Here is a 22,500-nt window from a genome sequence, read left to right on the forward strand (position 1 = left end):
TGAAGAGGAAAGTTCTGTTCATTGTCACTTTAGGGAACAGAAGGATTGAGCAACAGCTGAGGAAAAAATCAAATTCATGGAAAGAAGGAAGCGTTAATAATTACAGAAATTAACATGTAAGTTAAATTCACAAGGAATTAAAAGAAAGATAATTTAGACTTCTGCTAGTAGAGTTTCCTTTCAAGGAAACTTTACTCCAAATACTAATTTACAGTAACTGGCATGTTAGTTGCCAGTCCAGGGGACTCCACTTCTAACTATTGAGCAAAGCTAAGATACCAGTATGACTAGGTAACTTTTGACCCAATTTCTCCTTTGAATGCTATAAAGCACCAGTTGGCATGTATTAGAAGAAAAAAAAAAAAGTGTAAATAAAAATCTAAAGAGAATACCCTCGTCTCACTTTCCCAAAATATCTTAAAACAACTGCTGAAAGAAGCAGAATATATTAGAGGTGCCTATTTATATTTCAGAAACATACAAAAATCCAGCCTAAGATCTAGGAGTTACTGTGCAGTATGATATACATAGACACAGCCTTGAAAGGCAAGAAAAAGATAAACAGTATACATAGTGAAGGAAAGAATAAATTTACTCAATCTTTATGGCTTCAGGTTGTTATCATCATCATCACGATTAATTACTTCCCCAGTGTTAGGTCCTGTAAGACCAAATATGTGAACGATAGGAAGCTCAACACCTTAATTCAGGAATTTCTAGGAACACCAATAACCCAGATATCTTGCAGTTTTCCTCAAACTTACAGACGCATTGAAAGCTTTTCAATAACAACTTCTGGCAGTTGCCATAAATATTCTGATTATCTCAGAAAGGCTATCAGAACATCAAATCAATAAACTAGGATTTATCTCACACTATGAAGGTCTAAAAGCACTATTATAACAAAAAAGTGTCAGTATGGTCATTTCTCAAGGACTTCTGATATGGGCATGCATAACCAGCTACAAGAAAAACGGGAAAAGGACAAGTGAAAAGGTTGGGGTAGGAACAGGGGGACAAACGGGGGGGTGCATACATAGCAGGGCATGTGGAAAACCACACAGACAACCAATCTCACTGATAAAGTTACATGACAAAACGGGGCTCAAGCATAATGTCAACTGACTCCAAACAGGTCTTGTATCACAATCTGACAGAAATAGAATCAGGCACTCCTAACGCAAACAAAGCAAAACATCAGATGCCCACAGCTTGGCAAGAAAGAAAAATTACTTTCTAGTTAAAGCGCAAGTGTCACTTACCTGTAAAACCATTTACTTTATAGAATTCCTTCATATATTGAAGAATTTACTCTGAGATTAAAATATTTTCTTCAATGACTATAATATTTAAAATATTCACTATATTTCCCTTTAAATATCTTAAAAATCTGTATTAGTGGCTTTTACTGCCAGAAACTGTCAGGCATCATTACTGTAATTACTCAGTTATAGTAAGATTTTAATGCTTTAATCTCCTAAATTAATGTAAATCTCAACTGCACACCTGTGTTTGCATATTCTCTTTGATGGGCTCTGTCACCTTAAATGTCAGCATTTACTTAACTCTTGAGTGCTGCTTAAGGATTTCCTGTGCTCCCTATGTGACTGACTTTGCGCATAGACTATTTAATGTGCCTTGAGACCCAAAAATTACATGCCATATATAAAAAGCTTCAGTATTTATCTGGATGATGACAGCACTGTCCCTTAAAAACCTTTTTTCTTTTTTTTTTTTTTTTTTGACTACATGAAGTATAGAATAGACTGAAAACATTCTGAAATACCTCCAGGACCATTGCATGATTCTCCTGTTATTGTGATAGAAAACCATTCAACGTATCAGGGGAAAATACTCTTAAAGTATAGATTAAAAATAAGCAAGCTCTAGAAACAGGGAACAGCTTAGTATTTCTTGTTCACTAAAAAAAAAAAAAAAAAGAAAAAAGAAACAATTATACAGCGGAATCTTCTTCTCTTACTGAATGCCCCATATTAAAGTGTCAAGAAAGGCAATGCAGCACTTCTTTCAGGACAAGGAAACATCAAAAGCAGGAAACTCTCACATCTGAACATATTCAAGGGCTGACAAAGCACATAATGCTAACATAACATAAACGTATACCACCAGGTGAAAAAGGATCGAGTCACGGATCCATGTGTGATGGTTTTTTTTTTTTAAAAAAAAAAAAGTAAGTTTAGTTTTGAGGCAAAACTATTAACCAGTATTCCAGTCTCTTCTCCCTTAAGCAGTTCGCCAAAATTTAGTGCACACCTGACAGCAAGCCATCTACTAAGTATTACATAAAAAGTCAAGACAGAGAAGCTTAAAGACTGGGGTCCAGAAATTATAGTGTCAAATAAGGATAAAAATAAGCTTTACTGAACAAGAGAACCACAGAATTACTAAACAGAAAGTTTAGCAAAAGTTCCTTTATGTCCACTGGTCTAAGCTGAACAACTAGATGCTTTTTGCAAGACAGCAGGATTTTGACTAACATGAAGCAAATGCTATTCAAACAGCCATTTTCCCACGGAACAGGTAACATCAAGAGAAATATCCCACAACTGGCTATCAATTAGATGACACTGCTCTAAGAAAACTACATTTTAAATGAGCTAGTAAATACCTATAATACTTTATCAAAGTATTATTTCCTAGAAGTTATTATTGTAAAAGTGTCACGTAACAAATCCTGCTCCCAGACGAAGCCTAACCCCTCCCAAGTCAAGCCTAACCACTCCCAGGAAAACACATGGAAGGGACTTCTACCAAATAATGTATCATAGGGTGAGTGAGTGAGTGTGTGTGTGTGTGTATATAAAATCATTTCTGTTTGCCCCCAAAAGTTCTAACTACTGTCAAAGGTACAGTTCAAAAGTTAAATTTCTTCAGTGTCTTTCCATTTACTGGAAAGGAGGCTATATTGTAAACATCACCTTTGACAGCATGGTTCAACCATCGCTTATTTCAGAGAAAACACAGGCTAAATTCTGAATTAAGTTCTTGTTACAATAATTTTGAGGTGGAAGGCTATTCATGAAAGATGTACAAGTGACTGTTAAGATAGAAATCATCTTCAAAATCGAATGTTTTAATTTTTAAAAAGATATCTAAAAAAGTTTAAAGTGTCTGAACAGCACAAATCTTAGATAATTTATTTTCTAATGCAATACCAACAGCTTTAAAGCTGTTTAGAAAATAAATGATGGAAATGAACTAGTTAACACAACTAGTCCCAGATACTACAAAGTACACCAGTCTGTATTATTTTTGCACTATTTGCAGGCAAAGCAGCACTTCATTAAAACTCCCACCCCCCCAAAAAAAAAGTTGAGGTTTGGTGCTCTGATAAAGAGCCTAACACTCATTACACTACACAATGATTTAACCAAAAGGAAAAAAGAAAATAATTTCACTCCCAAACTCTGACCAAAAAGCAAAAGCTGAGGCAAGTTACTGTCAGAGATGTTGAATACATCCTCTCAGAATTTGAGACCATTGAGTTTTTCAAACTGAGAAGTAACAATAGTAAAATTTCAAATAATCCTCATCAGTCTCTATTCTTGGGCATAACCTCAGCCCGTGCCACCAGTGACCTGACAACCTCTTCTCATCCAACCTAACATATCCATGCTTAAACAAAAGGAAAAGACCACTGCCATTTATGTAACTTTTTTCCCCCCTACCACTTACAACTAACTGGAAGAATATCAGTTGTCAAAGGCTCCAGCAGGGTCCCAATCTCAATAACACTCTACAAACAGCTACATCAGAGTTTAAAATAAAAGTGTAAATAATAAAAAATGTACAGAAGTTGCAACAAGGGAAACCCGTACATTCATGAGGCTGTCATTTCACATTATCATACAGTTACAATTAACAGCTCACCACCACATTTAAAAAAAAAAAAGATAAAAGAGAGAGAGAATGAGGTTCATCATTCCTGCTCCCCCACTTTTATTCTTGCTTTCCTTCTACCCCTTCCTTTCTTGACATTTTATTCAATACCACACGCTCTACCTCTTGCCTATGCTGGCATAAATTGGTAGGATAAAATAAACACTAATATTGCAGAGTACTGTAAAACTTTGAGCACCACACCAATGTTCCAGTAGGCTGAGCAGCACCAGTCCAGGCATCTTCCACACTTGCCAGAAAACAGACTGGCCAAAGCTATTTCCTACAAGAAATATAAATGCAATCTACCTGTTAGTAGTTCAAAAAAGTTTCTCAAATATAAACTCAAAGCAAACTTCCACTTTTTTCAGAAAGTCCAGGTTCCAGAGGCTTCTCACAGAAATACTAAAGATGGACTAACTTAATCCAGTGACAGCTTTGTAAAAACATTTCAAGGAAGACCTAAGGTTCAAATTTCCATAATTTATACTAAATGTAGAGAAGCTTATTTTCACTAATATCATAAAAATTTTAAATTATCATAATTCTATCCATGTTCAAACACAAATTCATTACACTGAAGTCATAATCTTTAATCTGAATACTTCGAACAGTTTATAGCCTTCCTTTTGCAAGTAAAGGGCATCTTTATAATCAGGTGAAACTCCCCAGAGCAAGTATTTAGTTATTTCAATAAACCCTTTCCCATGTATTTTGCTCCATCAGCAATATAAATGTCAGTCACAGGACATAAGAAATCCTATTATAAAAATTAAAACATGCATTTTCATTAAATTTTAGTTTCAGAAAGCTCATGCTCTTTGACTAAAATTCTCTTTAATGAGATCAGAACTACTATCACTTCAAACTCTCCGCAGCTGACTGTCATATAAAAAAATTCAAAAAGTCTAATAATTTTTTCTTCTAGTTGTTAACAACTTCATTCTTTCCCAAAAAGTTGCTAAATAAGATCATTGGCGCTAAAGTCTCCAAAGATCTTACCAGCCACTTAAGTATTATCCCTGAGTGGGATTAAAACTTCTTGATTCTATAAAGCAATAGTTCTCAATCCATAATTCACAAAATCTCAGAAATTAGTTTGCAAAACCCCTGCAAAAAATTATATGAATACATCTCACTTTCTCATGCATGTAAGCAAACACGAAAAGGAGGGAAGCGACAGTTACTGAATTCTTAATGTTAGGTTCACTTTGTTGGTGCTGTAAATGAAGACAACTGTGACAAAACTATACAAAACAATCCACTTACTCCTCCTCCCCACAAAAAAGTTGACCAGTTCTTAAATACTGAGAATCGCTTCTTACAGTGGTTCTTAGAATTGTTAACTGGAGAGATAGCTACACCAGACTACACCGAGGTCTGAACTTCAGCGGCTCTGGCCTATCTCAGATTACAATTCTGAAATGCAGAACCATTATCTAGAAAATGCAAGGCGCCTGTCTTCTCTTTAAAGAAATTTAACTAACTTTCTTAGGATAACTTAAGCAATTAAAATTTCATAGTAGAATTTCTATCCATTTACCAATATAAAAACTGAACTGTAATACCAGAACTTAATTCCTTTTCCTGAAGACCATCCTTGTTTTCTAACAGGTGGAGCACAAAGTTTGATTTCCATCTTGGTTTATGCACAGTGAGGCACGAAAACATTGTAACTTCTAACAGAGAAGTACGAAGAGCATAGTTAGTCTTCATTTCCTTTTTAAAGCCTTTTACAAATACAACATTGAGAAAAAGAAAACTGCTTTTACAGCAGCCTTACTTTTTAGTGGCCCCTACATAACACCATAGAGTTTAGACCTGTTTCAGATATGTATGGAATTCCTTAGTAATATTCGAATGTTTTATACATGATAGTGCAAGGAGGGATTAGTTTTGCTTAAATTCCCACTGGAATTGGAAGGGGGGGGGGGGGGGGGGAGTAGAAGCAGGGAAGTAGATTTTCAATGAAATGATGCTTTTTTGCCTCAACAGGCGTAAGAAAGTAATACCTTCTTAATCATTTTGACATATTGAAGGCACATTCAATAGCACAGAACCAAGTCATACTCCTAGCTATTTCCAGCAACCTGCAAACATTAAATTATTCTCACAAGCCTGAATGCTGGAACTGCGACAGCACAATATGAGACTGGGGAATAAGCAACAGAAATACAGCTCCACAAACATAGCGCTCGCTGAAAGGTCTGTTGAACCAGAGAATGACATTTCTAATAGTCTCCTGAAGACCCAGGAAAGCCCATGTGTTACTGTTTAGCTAGACAAATTCATTCTCAACATTGCACAAGGCATCTTTCATCATCAGCATGCACTGGTGCCAGATCTTTCAATCCAGCAACATATAATGCAGGTCAGGCACATATTTTAGAATATTTAAGTTCTTCTAATTAAGCAGTATTTTACGAGAAAGTTTTTCTCAGTAGAGTGATGATTGTACGTCAATTTTTATTAAGTTTACTCTGAGAGCTACAGGCAAAGCTGGAACTTTCTAACAAAATTCATAGCTGCAATACAAAATTTTATCTAAAACATTAATGCAGAAACTGCAATAGACATTTTCCTTTAATCCACTCAGACAAATGAAGCAGTATATAACAGCAGGAACCCCTTTGTAATATCCCTAAAGTATCTGAAAACCAACAGTTGTTTGTCTAGACAGATTTGGTATTTTCAGGGTTTTTCGTAAGTTGGTAAAAAACTAGAATGAGTTAAGTCAAAAGGGACAAAAGCTTTGAATCTAAGGTCTAATGAGAAAGCCACAACTGTGGAATAAGAGCATTTACAGAATTTTGGACACAATTTATATATTCTGCATTCTCCATAGCATGTACTTTATAGGCCAAAATCAAATGGTCTATTAAATGAAAAGAGCATAATTTTCGTGTATATGTGTGTATAAAGTCTATGTAAGAATAAAACTGTTATTTAACTCTACTTTTTTTTTTTTAATTATATATAAATCCTTCTACACAGTAGGCAATTTTTAAATGCTGTATCTAATACCAGCATTTTTGTTTGGTTGGGTTTTTTTAAGCTAAATATAGTCTTGGTTACACATCTACAGCTCCAGTAACTCACATAATATGCACAAACAAGCAGAATCGAAACTATTTTTAGCATGCACAAACATACAACCATGTGTTGAAAAGATACTTGCAAAGTAGAAGCCTATTATTTTTAACCCACAGTGACAATTACACCATAAGCTACGTTCTTGAGCAATCAGGATTTTCATACATTGATTATTAAATTTTAATTATGTCCTCAACAGCTATCTTAAGTATTCCCTGAATGCATGTCTTTTTCATTTTCACATAGTCTTCCAGATGTCAGTATTCAAGATACCGCACGATGTACAAAGTCCCCAGGTCACTGTAGTTTGCTTTGGTTACTATAGCAAGAAACCAACATCTTAAAAGTAGTTAGTAGATTGCAAAGATTCTAGAGCAAAGTTTATGAATGAAGACATATGTTGACCAAAACTATTTTCCAACTGAAGTCAGTAATCTGATGAGAATGGATCGCACACACACTTCAGGTTAGAATCAAACACAGCCATTGCTTTCTTATCGCTGAAACCTTTAAGGTGAATTATCACACAATTCATCACTTACATGTAAAAGAAAGCAAGGTAATTCTGACTTGAGTGTTATTTGCCCTGATGGACAGATGAGACATACGAATGCTGTATCTGAAGAACAGAGACTAGATCTGACCCATCCAGAAACTTGATTCAAAAATACCTCCTATCAGCTTTTGTAAACATTGTTAACTTACCTTTGTAATTACACATTTTTTCAGTTAAGTGTTGGTTGACTGAAACAGACTGAGCTTCTCTTGGTGCAGCAGAAAATTACATCACTTCATCCTTGTTTCTGTGGCATGCACACTATTGTCCAAGTTCAGAAGTTGTGTGGTTGGTTTTTTAAAGCCATAACTGCACTTTTTATTTTTTAAACAGAAGTACTAGAACTATCTTAATGAGAATTTTAAAAAACAACAGGCACATGCAACGTAACACAAATACAGAAAGTAACATACTTACAGCTTCAAACAGTAAGTTAACATGTTCCAGGAATTTCTGTCTTAAACTCTCAGTTAGTTCGTTGAAGCGGTATCGCAAGAGATCCATTTCTTGTTGAAGAAACCAACGCCTGAGATCCTCACTGCAAAGAAATAATCAAAAGAAAAAACAACACATTTTCTGATTATGCATTCTCTCTTTCTTTATAAACTAGATGTCAAACCTAGTGAACACAGCATTAAATGTAACACTGACTTTGGCATGGGACCCACAAACCAAGGAGCTTGGAAGAGAAGGCAGGAAACCTTCAGGAAGGAGCACTCAATCAGAAAAGACTTGTGAAGAGACAGTACACAAAGAAGCATGACGGCAGATGTTTTGGAAGAACAGAGATCGTCAACCTCAACACTAAAAATTGCTCTGTAGGTATCAAAGCTGTTAGTCTCCTTTAAATGCTAGGCACCATTTCTTACTTGTTTTAGATAAGAATAACCAACTGCAGATAACATTCTCCTTTGGTGTTTAAAGGACAGCTTTTTTCTTCAACATGGCACAATATTTCTTCATTGTACAGTTAATGTCACAATTAATCTGATGAGGCAAATACACTACGAAGCCTACTTCTTTTAATTCTCACTTTTGGGGTATCTGCAGCTGAAGGAACACGCACACATCTCAGATACTGTAACAGTGCTCTACCCTAGGCAACAAATAGCCTGGAAGCAGGCAAAAGGAAAATACGTGACAATGAACTTGGGTGAGGAACACAAATAGAACATCTAACACTTGACAAAAGAGCAAGAGGGGTTTAGCAATTGCAGGTGAGCAAGTAGGAGAATAAATGAGAACACAGGGACAGGAGTCAGTAGACAGCATAAAAGAAGAACACTGAACCCAGTCTCTAAGTACTCATATGACTCTTTTACATGCCAGCACTCAGGTTCCCAGGCATCAGCATATTACTCAAAGCCATAGCAAGTAGCTACCAGAATTCTAGTAACAAAACCCACCCTGTACGTGCAAGCACAGAATGCAGATGATACCGTATCTCGCTATTACAGGGCATTCTTTTAAACTGTCCTCTGAGAGCTACGCTGTGGGCTAGTGCCATGCCAATTCACAGAGCACAGAAATACTGAGTCTTACATGTTCTCCTTACAGTATTTAAGCATCTTTTCCCATAGGGAACCAGCGAATTACAACAGAGCTGTTTGTGTTTTTGTGGACAAAACTTCTGCTTGAAATAGGCTTGGAGAAAAGTAATTCTTATTCAAATTATAATTCCAGACAGAAAGGCTCTGTTAAGGTGCTTTGTAAAGTATAACCCTTTGGAGAGTTTCAGTGCTTGGGATGTATTAATAATCTGTGCAACTTAAAATGGAAGTTAATGCCTTTATGACTGATCTTCTACAGTTCTTCTGTGATCATCTTGGACAGTAACAAAATTCTAGGATGTGACAATTTTACTGTTTTCCTAATTCATCAGCTTTACACTGCATTTGTTTTCCTAAGCGAAAAAAATAAAAAATAAAAAACAATCAAGCATATATAGTTACTTTGGAGGCCAGGCGGTCTCTTGTTCTTCCTCTCCTTCGGGAGAGCAGATCAAAGGCTATAATCCCACCTACCCACGTAAGTTACCCAAACAAGAAAATATTACTGTTATCTCTACAATACACACACCTACCTGGATTCTTCCTACAGTTGACAAACTAGCTGATGAGCTGGCTTACATTGCTGTATATGTCCAGCATATACATTAAAACTGACTTTCTTAGGAACGTCATCATTAGGGCATGATTTATGCTCATTTTTTTCCTTATGTCTTCAGAAAATTTTACATAATTTCTAAACCCAAATCATGTCTTATACTCATTGTTAACATTTAAAAAAATTGTACACTCTCGTTCCAGACACATATTAGTAATAACACTTATTATCAAAACCACAAGCTTAACTGAAAAGCAATGTCACTATCATCAGATAACTAAGCAAGCTGCTGCTGAAGATGAGACAGTTGCAGGTAGTTGAAGCGTGGACATTAGAAACATCTCCTCGTTTTTTGCCACTTAACTTTTTTGTGTACAGAATACTCAACAGTTTAAATCAGTTCAGTAGATTCCTGACTAGGAAAATAGTATGAAAGAACAGGCTCTTTCATATCAGGTAACAGCACTCAGGGGCGGGGCAGGGGAATCCTTTTCACCCCCCAAGGAGCGGTAGAAAAGACCAGCATATTTGTTATGAAGCATCAACAATCAACATAGAAGTACTTTAGAAAGACATGAAAATGCTCCTAAATATGGAACCTAAGACCAGTAGCTCACATTCCAGAATTAAATATGAGAGTTCAGTTACCAACAACTTAATGTTAATTTGTGAAAAGCCCAGGCATGGGCCAGAGCTCTATTTTACTAGGCGACCAACACCAGAAGATTCCTCAGAGTTTAAGTTTCAAAAGGTAGACAGCAAGGGCAACATGGGTACAGAAAGCACACAAAAGTAAATGCTAGTCAATTTAAGAGGCAGCAATTTCAGCACACAAGTCTTATTTATTCTATAGAAAAAAAAAATGGCAGGAAGTAGAGAAAAGGCCCTGCTAAGTTTGATGAAGAACTTATGTCTTTGTTATGTGACACATTAAAAAAAAAAAGGCACTAAAGTATGTTTGAAGTTTCCTGAACAGAAGAGAGAGTTTTGCTGTCAGAGCGGCAGCAAGATTTATTTCTTCCATCTTAAGTAAGTAAAGTGAAGATTATGCTCCTGTGACTTTCAAGAGTCTTCATAGCCAATCTGATAAAGTGAAGAGAGGTGCAACAGACAGAAGCAGAAATGCATGGTCATGGCCAACATGCAAGTAAAATTCTCTTTAGACCTGTGTTTGCCATGAAAGTGAATGAAACAAGATTATTCTATTTCCTGGTCTTGACAGATACAAGTGACATTACAAGAGGTGTGTGAAAGAAGGGTATGGGTAAGACTGTTCACTCAAGACTGTACATACCATATCTTAGCAACAGTATATGGGAATAAGTTTTAAAGGCTTGGATTTCAGAAGGCAGAAGGACAGTCAAGAGATGATAACTACATTACAAATTTAACTGACAAGAATGGTGGAGCTGGCCACTTCAGACCATGTAGAAATGAAAACAAAACAATCCAATTTATAAGTGAGGACTGATGCAGACTAGAAAAAAAAGTTGATGTAAACCCATACCCCTGGGTGGCACTGTTGGCCAACTGAAAACTTAAAAAGGCAGTGTCACAGGAAAACAAGCCTGTAAACACGACTGCCTGGCACGGGGAACTGAATTCAACCTAGTTTTGAAGTTACGTCTATTCAAGTACACTTTTTCAAACATTCCTACCTTAATAGCTTTCATCAAGTAACCTAATGATTTGTGCCAAGCCTGTTTTTCTGACCTAATATGAGAAAAACTTAAGAAAACAGTATATTCTATTTGCCTCCCAATTTTATCTTTTGGGGCACATGGCAGTTTTAGAGCATAAAAATATTTCATCCTGGAAAGAGCTGCTTTTCAAGACGGAATGAAGAATGCTGGGTACAGGGTCACCTCACAGTGCTTAAGGTGCTATCTTCCATTTTACCAGTAAGCACGAAGTCCACCTTTTCAAAGAAACAAAAAAAGCTAGCTTAAGTGGAAACTGACTATCAAGCTGCTTTATTGAAACACTGCATCAAACTATCTGTATATAAACGGGAACACAAATATACATTTGCAAGTAGTTTTAAGAGTGCGCTGGAGCTCTATCCAAGGCCCCACTCCCCTAAGAAGGGGTCTTTCCCCCTAGACTACAAAGCCAGGCTCTTTCCTGCTGATTCTGTGGCCCAAAATAGCGTGTACTCATTTCTGTACAGTGGTTCACCTTCAACAAGCTGCCCACCTCTGCCCTGCCTATAGCCTAATTCTTAAGATGCTGCTCTGAAACACAGGGTTTGAACCATGTCTCACATTTATTTCCTAGGCAAGCACTGGAGTCAAATAAGCTCATACAAAAGACAAGGATCTTCTTTCAAAAAGACAGCTTGCAGAGTAAAAGAAAGCAGCCCAATTATCTGCATCTATCATTAATTCCAGGAGACTCCAGAGCCATTATAGAGATGCAGGGCAGCAAGGAAAAGATCTCACTTAGCCAAGTCACTGCTTGGTTATTTCTGACTGAGGCAGCCTTTCACTCAGCATGCTAACCACTGTCATTCACATATGCCTTCCTCCCTTCTCAGCACAGTGGACAAAGCTTAGTGAATTCCACTTCTGAACCAAATACCTAACTTTCAGGCTTTTGATACATGGTTTGTATTGCCTTCTGTGAATCTGACCCAAACTCGTTTTTCCTGAAGGCACAGACTAACCAAAAATAGATGCCTCTAATTCCAGATCAGATTCATGCCACCAGACAATTCTACCTTCCAGAACAGCAGAACTTTCTTCAAAAGTGTCACTACCAACACCCTCAGAGCATCTCATCTCCTACAGAAAAGCAATGGTCCCATCTAAATAATAACTAAATGCTTAAAGTTTTACAAAAGAGGATAATGGAAACCAAACTGACTATTCAAAATGCCCCTACCTGCATAATAAGCAAGTGTCCTGGTTTCGGCTGGGGTAGAGTTAATTTTCTTTCTAGCAGCTGGTATACTGCTATGTTTTGGATTCAGTATGAGAAGAATGTGGATAACACTCTGATGTTTTCAGTTGTTGCTAAGTAATGTTTAGACTAAGTCAAGGATTTTTCAGCTTCTCATGGCCAGCGAGCAAGAAGGCTGGAGGGGCACAAGAAGTTGGGAGGGGACACAGCCGGGGCAGCTGACCCAAACTGGCCAAAGGGATATTCCATACCGTGTGAGGTCATGCCCAGTATATAAACTGGGGGGAGTTGGCCTGGGGGGGATCGCTGCTCAGGAACTAACTAAGCATCAGTCAGCAAGTGGTAAGCAATTGCATTGTGCATCACTTGTTCTGTATATTCCAATCCCTTTATTATTATTGTCATTTTATCATTGTTATTATTACCGTTACTATTTTCTTCCCTTCTGTTCTATTAAACTGTTCTTATCTCAACCCACGAGTTTTACCTTCTTCCTTCCGATTCTCTCCCCCACCCCACTGGGTGGGGGGGAAGTGAGTGAGCGGCTGCGTGGTGCTTAGCTGCTGGCTGGCATTAAACCACAACAGAAACATTAAGTTTTCAGGTGCTTTTTAGTCCCAGGCTACTTAAGGATACTACCTTTTAGGAGTTTTTGGTAGAAACTTACAATACAGGTAAAGCAAGATATTTTCTTGTAAAAATCAGCAGCACCAGTGTGCCTAAGGGAGTTTATAAAAATATACACAACAAACATCAGCACTAGAAAGAAACCAATTTTACACTTGTTATTCATAATCACTAATAATACATGTAGAATAGAGAAGCGTAGAAAGCATTTCAGCTGTAATTCTGTTATTCAACTTCCTCACTTCTTTCAGGATTTTAAACTACGCTATCAGAGTCACTGCAGCAAAGACTGCTATTGATCTTCACATCCACAACCTGTTCCTCACTGTACATGCATCACAGATCTAGCTGGCTCATCGATGACGTACATCAACAAACTGTCTTCAGCACAGCCGAGATGTCTTTTGAAAGGGCAACACGATGGGATGTGAATAATCCAGAAGATTTCAGCGTGTTTAAAGTCACCCAGGGCCTGTCATGGTGAGGTTTCCTCCATCTGGAGGTTTTTTGAAGCTTCTGCTACTACCTATTCTGTAGGTACCTATATATATGGTCTGTAGCAGGCACCCACCATGTTGTTAGCCTCCTTGCTCTCTTCTCCAACACTTGCCCCAAAACTCTCAACACTCTCATGACCCATTCCAAGGAAAAGCCCCATCAATTCCAGCTCCATATCCTGGCTTAGAGCACAATCCCTCCTACTCACCTTCCTGGTCTGTTTTTGCTTATGAATCTGTATCCGTCCATAGCAGCACTTCGGTCATGTCAGCTATCATGGTATCATAATATGTTTTCTACCACATTCGCCTAATTTAAACAAACTATATTGCAACTTAAAGTGCAATTGAATTAACAATTCAAAACAGTACACACTTTATATTTGCCAGTTTTAATTCTAAAAAAGGACTGCAGTGGCAAGGAGTCAGGAGTTCACACTGATGCATAAGCATAACAAAGCTGCTAACAGACATAAAGCACTGACAACCTCTACAATTTCATCCAAAAACTACAGCTGAAGCAACAGGAACGCACTTGACAGGATCAACTTTGTGCTTGAGACTTCACACAACAAAAAAATTGCAGTGCAACCATCCACGGCAATGAATTCGGAAGAAAAGCAGAGTCAGTAAAGGAAACCTCAAAGTCAGATGGTATTTTTAGTTTGCCAGAAACAAGGCTCTCTCTTTAGACAATAATATAAAGCCTATTTACATAGTCAGGGCTTTGGTCAGTAATCAACAGTTTAAGCATATGCAGCAGCTAATTTAAATTATCAATCGCTGCAAATGCTTGACAAACACTTAACACTGGTGTGCTTTAATCTCAAAAAAGGTGTCAAAAGGAAGAGACTCAAATCAAAATTCTGTGCGTAAAACCCGAAAGTTTATACTGTTGGGTTTTTTTAATTATTACTAAATCTGGATATTAATTTTGATCCTGAGTATCCCTTTCCATCACAGTTGAAATCAGGTTCCCAGCAAAAAAGCCCTCTGTTCGAGCCTACCTTTCTATTTAGTAGCCATGCAACCCTACAGTATCTGTAATGTCTATAATAAAGCAATATAGTATCTGTATACATTTTAAATTAATAATAAAGAGTACAGCATAATCCAAAAAGTACTTACGACTGACAGTAAGCAAGGCGTAGTATGAAATGAGAAATATGGTCTTTTCTTCTTGCCTCATAATCATCCTCAGCCAAAGCCTACAGAACATATTATTATTATTTCAGAGAAATAATCTCTTCCGGATTAAAAATCCACATTTATCATTGCTGTTCAACAGTGTATTAACACTCTTCTTTAAGACAATAAATGCAAGACTATTAAAGAAGGGGGTTGTCCTAAAGACAGAAATACATACTCTCAAAAACCACATCTCTGACAAAACGACAGAATTTAAGTTTTAGGAATAGTATTTCATCACATCTACTTCTATTCAGAATTCTTGAACGGTGTAAAGAAAATTAAATGCAAGAGAGTTCCCTTTTTTGATTTTTACTCACTTTGTAAGGAAACTTAAGCTTCCGGAGCTCAGTCTCCAGCTTAGTTTTGTATGAATCACTACTTCTTACATAGCTCACACCAAGGTTTTCAACTACTTTGAGCACTGGGAAAAAAAAAAAGAAAAAGTCCATGTTAGAGGCAACATATTGAATAGAAATCTAACTGTATTGTGTCTTGGGAAACGCACGAACTGGAGTAAGGCCACAGGAATTGCTTTCAGTGGCATGGGGAGCAAAGGGGTAAGAAATATGGAGGACGAGGTGTAGCCCACAAGTCCCGAACAGCTCGCCCAACTCTGGGATCCATACAGCCACCAAGGAAAGGGAGACAGCTAACTCTGATGGATCAGTCTCAGAACATCGGTTTCCACGGCAGTGATGGAAGCCTCGGTTTTCGGGTTTTCAGGAGTTCAGGGGAACCCTTGCTCCCAGCCACAACGATCCGAATCGCTGTACTGAGAGACATCAAGTACGATCTGAATCGCTGTACTGAGAGACATCAAGTACGTCGCAACACCTGGGAAGTGAAACGTGCTCGTGAAAGCCACCAGTGCAAGCCAAAACTACACAGTCCCGACTGCTACGCACCAAGCACTCGTCGTGGAATCAGTCACGGCTCTCCGAAAGGCCTGCAGCAACACGTTCTCCTTCACGGGGGGTCACTGCAGCAGAGCGGGCGGCCAGTTCGCGTGAACAACCGGCAAAGAGAGTGCCGGAGCCCGCCAAAAACGCGTACAGCCCTGACGGGAAGAACCGAAAGCTCCGGGGGGGGGGGGGGGGGGCACGGCCGGGGACGCTGCTACTCACGCTTCAGGCGGTCGACGGCGAAGCTCTCGAACTCCACCAGAGAGACGTTTTCCGTGGGGGGGTCCAGGTAGAACTGCAGGCTGTGAGGGTACAGCTCCCGCCGGTCCCCGGCCAGCCGCGCCTGCTTCAGCCTCGCTCGGCCGCTGGAGAAGTCCATCTCCCCGGCCGGCGGGCGTGGGGGCCACACGGGCGCTCAACCACGGGGGGGGGGGGGGCACGACCGGGAGGGACTAAGGAAGGAGGGAGGGAGGCAGGCAGGCGGGGAGGGGAGGGGGAAGGCGGCGGCGGCGGCCGCCGCCGGCCCTCGACTCGGACAGGGCCCGCCCGCCACCGAGCCGCCCCGGGCTGCCTCCGGCCCCGGCCCCGGCCCCGGCCCCGGCTCCGGCTCCGGCTCCGGCTCCGGCTGCGGCTCCCGCTCCCCCCCCCCCGTTCCCGCGGCGACCGCCCCCGCCCGTCGCCGTCAGGCAGAAGGCCCCACCTGGGGCCGCGCGCCGGCCCACCGCCCCAGCTTCCCGCGCACAGCCGGCCCCGCCCCCGCCGCGCCGCCGCGCCTCACGCCCAGCCCCGCCTACCCGGGCCACGCCCCCCGCGCGGCGATTGGCTGGCGGACAGCGAAGCGGGCGGCGTCCCGCGGAAACGAGCCCGCCACCGGCGTGGCGGCCGGTGCTGCCTGCGGCCGGTGCTGCCTGCGGGCGGGTGGGCCCCCGGCCCCGGCCCCGGCCCCGGCCCCGGCCCCGGCCCCGGCGGGCGCTCAGCGGTGCCTGGCGCATCGCCCCCCCTCCGTGCCTAAGCTGGCGAAACGGGTCCTTCGGCCTGGGTTTTCTGACAGCGCGGGACGCGCTGTCTGCGAGGCCTCTGTCCTCGGAGGGCGCCCGAGGCCTGCCCTCTGGACTGGCGCGACTGCTGGTTGTTGTCGGTCCTCCGCAGTTGTCCCCCGCTCGCGACTGCAGGATTTGCCATTCGTGCCGCTGGCTGACCGTTTAGCTGCAGCCGAGGTTACGTTCCGTTTTGCGTCCCTGCCTCAAAATGCCACCCATTTGCCGATTTTCCCCAACCAGAAAAGCTGGCTAATGATCCGGCAACAAATTCAGGGTGCAAAGGGGTGGAAGATCAGAATGGACGCACAGTTTACGCCCACAAAGTGAGGAAAATCAGTAGCTTAGGCTGGCAAGTTCTTAAGAACAACGAAGCAGTCGTGGACCAGGACGCATGCTAGTCTCATGTTCACAGGCGATACCCAAGACATTGCCAAGTAACCTGATTGCAGCTTTTAACAAGCACTGCCACTGGAAGGCAGCCTAAAACTGCAGCTTGCCTCTGTACTACCAAATTAAACACGGTGCTGAGTTCAGCTGATGTGGGACAACCCACTCCAGTTACCCTTCAAAACAAGGTGGCCACATCCACGTTGCCTATGGAGAATACTCCTATCCTCATGCCAGTTCTTAAACTGTGAAGTGTGCTCTTTGGTCAGGGCCAAACCTCTGCCGAGGGGCCGTTTGAACAGTTTAACAGAATAAAAATCAAGTTTCACTCTCCAGGGCCACTCTGTAGTTTTCCAGGAAAAAACATGCTGTCAGTATCTTTTTACATATTTTTTTTAAATATTTAACCCAAAGCAACTTTATATTTTTATATATATTTATATATAAAGCAACTTGCCATGGTTTAACCCCAGCCAGCAACTAAGCACCACGCAGCTGCTCGATCACTCCCCCCCTACCCCTGGTGGGATGGGGAGGAGAGTTGAAAACAAGTAAAACTCGTGGGTTGAGATAAGAACAGTTTAATAATTGAAATAAAAAATATAATAATAATAATATAGTAATGAAAAGGAAGGTAACAAAAAGAGAGTGAAATATAACCCAAGACAGACAAGTGATGCACAATGCAATTGTTCACCACTCACTGACCGATGCTCAGCCAGTGCCTGAGTAGCGATCCACCTCTCCTGGCCAACTCCCCCCAGTTTATATACTGGGCATGACCTCACATGGTATGGAATATCCCTTTGGCCAGCTTGGGTCAGCTGCCCCGGCTGTGTCCCCTCCCAACTTCTTGTGCCCCTCCAGCCTTCTTGCTCGCTGGCCATGAGAAGCTGAAAAATCCTTGACTTACTTAGTCTAAACGCTACTTAGCAACAACTGAAAACATCAGAGTGTTATCCACATTCTTCTCATACTGAACCCAAAACATAGCACTGTACCAGCTGCTAGGAAGAAAATTAACTCTACGCCAGCCGAAACCAGGACACAACTTCAACCCAAAGCAACTTTCTTTGACTAGCCAGTGCTCATACCTCCACAGTTTCTTCCCCTTCTCCACCTGGCTGCTACACGAGTTACTCAGGAGTAGGAGTGAATCCGCCAAAGTCCACCTAGTAGTTGCAAGAAGGCAGAGCTTCTGTTTTTGTCTGGCCAGTGTGTTAAAATCCAAGAGATGTGACTGAGCCTGGCAGTGCACCATCCAGGGCAGGTCAAGGAGTAAGACAAGAGCTCGCGCTTTTGCTTGGAGTGCTGTACCCGGCCTGGTCCGGAGGGGGAGAAGTGTGACAATGCTGAGGAGCAGTCCGCAGAAAAAAACAGCAATGTTCTTCATTTTCATTTCATTTCAGTTAATGTTTAGCGTTTGACACATAAACGGTACCACACTTTTAGAAACTGTGGTATGCATTTTGCTGTCCATCACCACTTCTTCTATTGAACCGTGTCCTGCTGATTTTTTACAGGTCAGCAGTTATGTCTACATCTGCCTTTTTGTTGTTGTTGTTTCACTACTAGTCTCTTTTCCTCTAATGCTGAGTAATGAACCCCGAATTGTCTGAAATTAGGTGAAGACCTAAGCTGTTTCTTTTTTTTAACCATTAACACTAACCTTATTGCAAAAAGCAATATGATTACTTCAGCAGAAATTAAGAAGCAAAATTAACATCTATATTACTAGACTCAAATAAATCTTACAATGCAAAACCTCACGAGGGGTTTGTCAGCCCTTGCACACGAAAATCCTTTTCTTGGGAAAAGAAAACAGACAAATAAATGAAAAGATATAATCTTACTGGAAAACTCCCGAAACCACAATTCAAACAATCTCATAACGCAATCTTTCTTACTCACATATTTATTGAAACCTATAGACAGTTTCAATAGCATTTTTGGTTACTTTTTCCCATGTATATTTTCATCAATTCCATAGGTAACGTTACCAGCAGGGACTGATTTTTTAAGTATTTTTTTAACAGAATCACTGATGTTGCAACAACCCACCTCACAAATGTTTTACAGCAACATCCATATGGTCAGCTGTCAAACCGTCCCCATCATCCCATCCAAACACAGGCTAATCCATCCTACCCCAACCCGTTCTGCTACCTAATTAACAAAACCCAAATTCCTTATTTGCATTAAATGTGTATCTTTGCACAGTTTCTACTCCCACTTTTGTTATACTAACTAGCAGAGTGCCTGATGCTAATCCGTTGGAGCCCAGTTCTTCTCTACTTGCGTGATTACCACTGCCAGTAGGAGGGTAAACATGGTGATGCCAATATCTAGTCTCTCTTTCAAGCTGCCCTGTTCATCCATCATGTCTGGGATGTTTGGATCTCTAGGGATGGCAGGGATTAGCACAAAATGTCCCTTCTCTGCTTCCAGCTCCCTGTCAGCTCTTATTGTTAATTTACCCACAATATTACTGCATGTATCATCAGCCTGATCAAATTCTCGTGTAACTCAATCTTTAGATATATTGCCTTCATAACTTGCTTTCTTGATGTTTTCACCTCTTAAAATACTCTTCTTGAATTTTTTTTAAACTGCTGTTTATTCAAGATATTTATTTATAGATTTTTTCCATCACTTAACTCAATTCCTATACTGATCTGGCTTTTTCAGAAGTCTTGACAGGTTTACAGTTTTCTTGGCGTATATTTGTGTCATTGCTAGCCCAACTTCTCTTTGTATGTCTATTTTGCAGTTCTCTGCTCCGTGCTTTTTATTACTTCTTTAAATATTTGCCATCCAGGTTATACTGAGGGTTTTTTTCTGACCATGATGCACGGTCACCTCTGTACTTACTATAAATAGCAGGGTAAATCTTCTGAGCTGGCCTTTAAATTCCTGCAGGCTCTGAAGTGAGTAAAGCATGAATCATGCAGTGAAGAGAGGTTCAGGGGGCTATTTTAGCCGGACTATGCTCTCGGTCTCTCACTGTTAATTTATTTAAGTGGGGAGTGACAATGGTCACATCCCTTGTGACCACTCTAAGTCTCTCTGGCTCCGCTCATACAGGGCTTTCAGATCCTGGATTTATTCCTCAAGTCCTCTGTCCAAGACTCTAGTACACAGGCAGAAGGAAGCTAGATACATCTTCACAATCTTCTTAAATTTATCCTGGTGGGTAGGTAGGTCTGTCATCCACCTCTGCCTCTCACTGCATGCATCTTCTTCGGTATGTGTAGGCTGCTGTAGTGAATATGCTCACTGCATCCTTGTCCTGTTATGTATCATATTTTCAATCCCTTAGCATCATTTTTCAAGCTACATATCAAGGAAGAATTTGCCCTACGCCTGGTTCTAGGCTTCTCCGAAAGGATGCCACTCTTGTAGTCCATTACAAGATGTTCCATGCGTTTTAAATAATTTTGCCTGCCGTGCTGGGGCTTGGGGGCAGGGTGGGGGGGTTCACCTCAGTTGGTTTTTTTTCTCTTGTTAATCTCTCTCTGATAACTTTTGAGCATTCGATCAATGCTAGAGAGGGCGGTTGAAGCATCAGAGGTAAATACTCGCAAATTTGAGAGATTAGAATCTGGGTAAAGGAAAGAGAGAGAGACTGAAATTTCTACCACAGGAAAGAAAAGCAGAACTCAGCCTCTTTTGTGTGTGGAGCAGCAGCAACCAGCCAGTTAACACAACCAACCTGGCCGATCACCATAAATACAGCTTGAGCTTAGCCGCTGCGCCATCATCTCCAGACAGATAGGGGAAGATTTGAGCTGTCGAGCATCAGCACCAAGAAAGGAGAATTAATTTGTAGACTTAATGTATTCTGCTGCACAAGGATCTCCTTCTTCTTTTTCCTCATATGTCTATCTTTACCATATTTAAATTGTGAGCTTCTGAAACACGCAAAGAAGTTTTTCAGTCTGTCTATCTGTATAGATACGGAGGTTTTCTTTTCTTGGAAATGATTACCACTAAACTAATTTACAAGAAAAAAAAGCATTTGTTACATATAACATTTAAGATTTGCTGCATTTCTAATACTCTCTCTTGAGATAAATCAAATTTCTACCCATATAGCAGTAAAGAATAGGATCCTTTCTTATCAAGTAATATGTAGGTAACTGAAAAATTTCTTTACCCCAAAAGTATTGCTATCCAACGTAAAAACTAGACATAGCTATGTATCTAGGATTTTTTATCTTTGTCTTCTAATTGTATAAAAAATTAATTGTCAGGATTCAGAATAATGCAAAGAAGGTTTAAAATATTTTTTACAAGGAGAATCTCCTATTGTCTGAAAATGCCAAAATATTATTCCATCTCTATTAAAAGAAAGCCACTGCAGTTTAAGGATTTTCTTCAGCCTTTCTGGTGTTTATTTAGGGCTATTGAATAATACAGACTTGGCCAGGCAGATTTCCCGTATTAAGCCTATGACTTGATCATGAAAAAATGTCCTGTTCGCTACTGACACACACAGAGTTTTCAAATACCCAGTCGCTGTGTAAAACAGTCTGCAAAATTCCAACCTAAACCTAAGTGGCCAGCTGCCTTCCAGTTGCTAATAAATCTGTGTTAGACTTACCCAGAGCGCTTTCACCATTACAAGTGAAAACCCCCAAAATAAACACCAGGCTGGGATCTGGACTGCCTAACTGAGCCACTAAACCTGCACCTACCTTTTAAGCTCTTCTTTTAAAAGGAATATTTTCCCATTAAATACTTGGAAGGAGGTAGGTATCCTGCTGGCCTCCGAAAGGACATCCAGCCTGCCTAAATTTAGGTGCCTGGGTAGCTGATTTATTTTCCATTTGTTTACCTCAAGTTTGTTTGGGCTGGGTTTTTTTTTTTGTTTTCTGGGTTTGGATTTTGTGGTCTTTTTCAAACGTAAGTAAGTGATGCACAGGAGGGGAAACTTAAGTATTTTTGCAAGTTAGGGGAAAAGAGTCTCCCTTGCATGTAACACTAGGTCCTGTTCCCCATTATGAATCGATACCAGCATAAGGAGTTAGAGGTAACTCCTACATTCCTTATGCAAGCAAAATTCCAAATTAATTGGAAGTTGCCTGAGCAATACGTATGAGATGAAGATGATTAACATACTAGCTAATTCTTGAGCCACTTTCCTACTAGAAACTAAATATATTACTTTGTCTTAGTTCTTAGTATTTTGTCTTTATGTTACTTTTGTGCTAGCACTTCCTTTGGCTGAGGCTTTGTGGAAGTTGAGCTAAATAAGCAACACTGAACAGTTTATCAAAAAGTAACGGTGAGAAGTTCAA

General features: G+C 40.3%; 1 protein-coding gene across 3 annotated transcripts in view; it reads right to left on the bottom strand.

Annotated features, from left to right (window-relative positions):
• PRIM2 (DNA primase subunit 2) overlaps nucleotides 1-16,219 on the bottom strand; it is a 132,030-nt gene extending 115,811 nt beyond the window's left edge. Inside the window, exons 1-4 of one of the 3 annotated variants that reach the window (XM_052781835.1) lie at nucleotides 15,996-16,216; nucleotides 15,189-15,292; nucleotides 14,809-14,888; nucleotides 7,967-8,087 (exon numbers count right to left, since the gene is read on the bottom strand). In XM_052781835.1, coding sequence (XP_052637795.1) covers nucleotides 7,967-8,087; nucleotides 14,809-14,888; nucleotides 15,189-15,292; nucleotides 15,996-16,152 — 462 coding nt within the window. In that variant the 5' untranslated portion in view covers nucleotides 16,153-16,216. Of the gene's footprint in view, nucleotides 1-7,966; nucleotides 8,088-14,808; nucleotides 14,889-15,188; nucleotides 15,293-15,995 lie in introns of all 3 variants that reach the window. The other 2 variants (XM_052781834.1, XM_052781836.1) reach the window with 2 other exon arrangements.
• Between the last annotated feature and the right edge of the window lie 6,281 nt (nucleotides 16,220-22,500).

The sequence above is a fragment of the Harpia harpyja genome, chromosome 3, assembly GCF_026419915.1.
Source record: "Harpia harpyja isolate bHarHar1 chromosome 3, bHarHar1 primary haplotype, whole genome shotgun sequence".
NCBI classification, from domain to species: Eukaryota; Metazoa; Chordata; class Aves; order Accipitriformes; family Accipitridae; genus Harpia; species Harpia harpyja.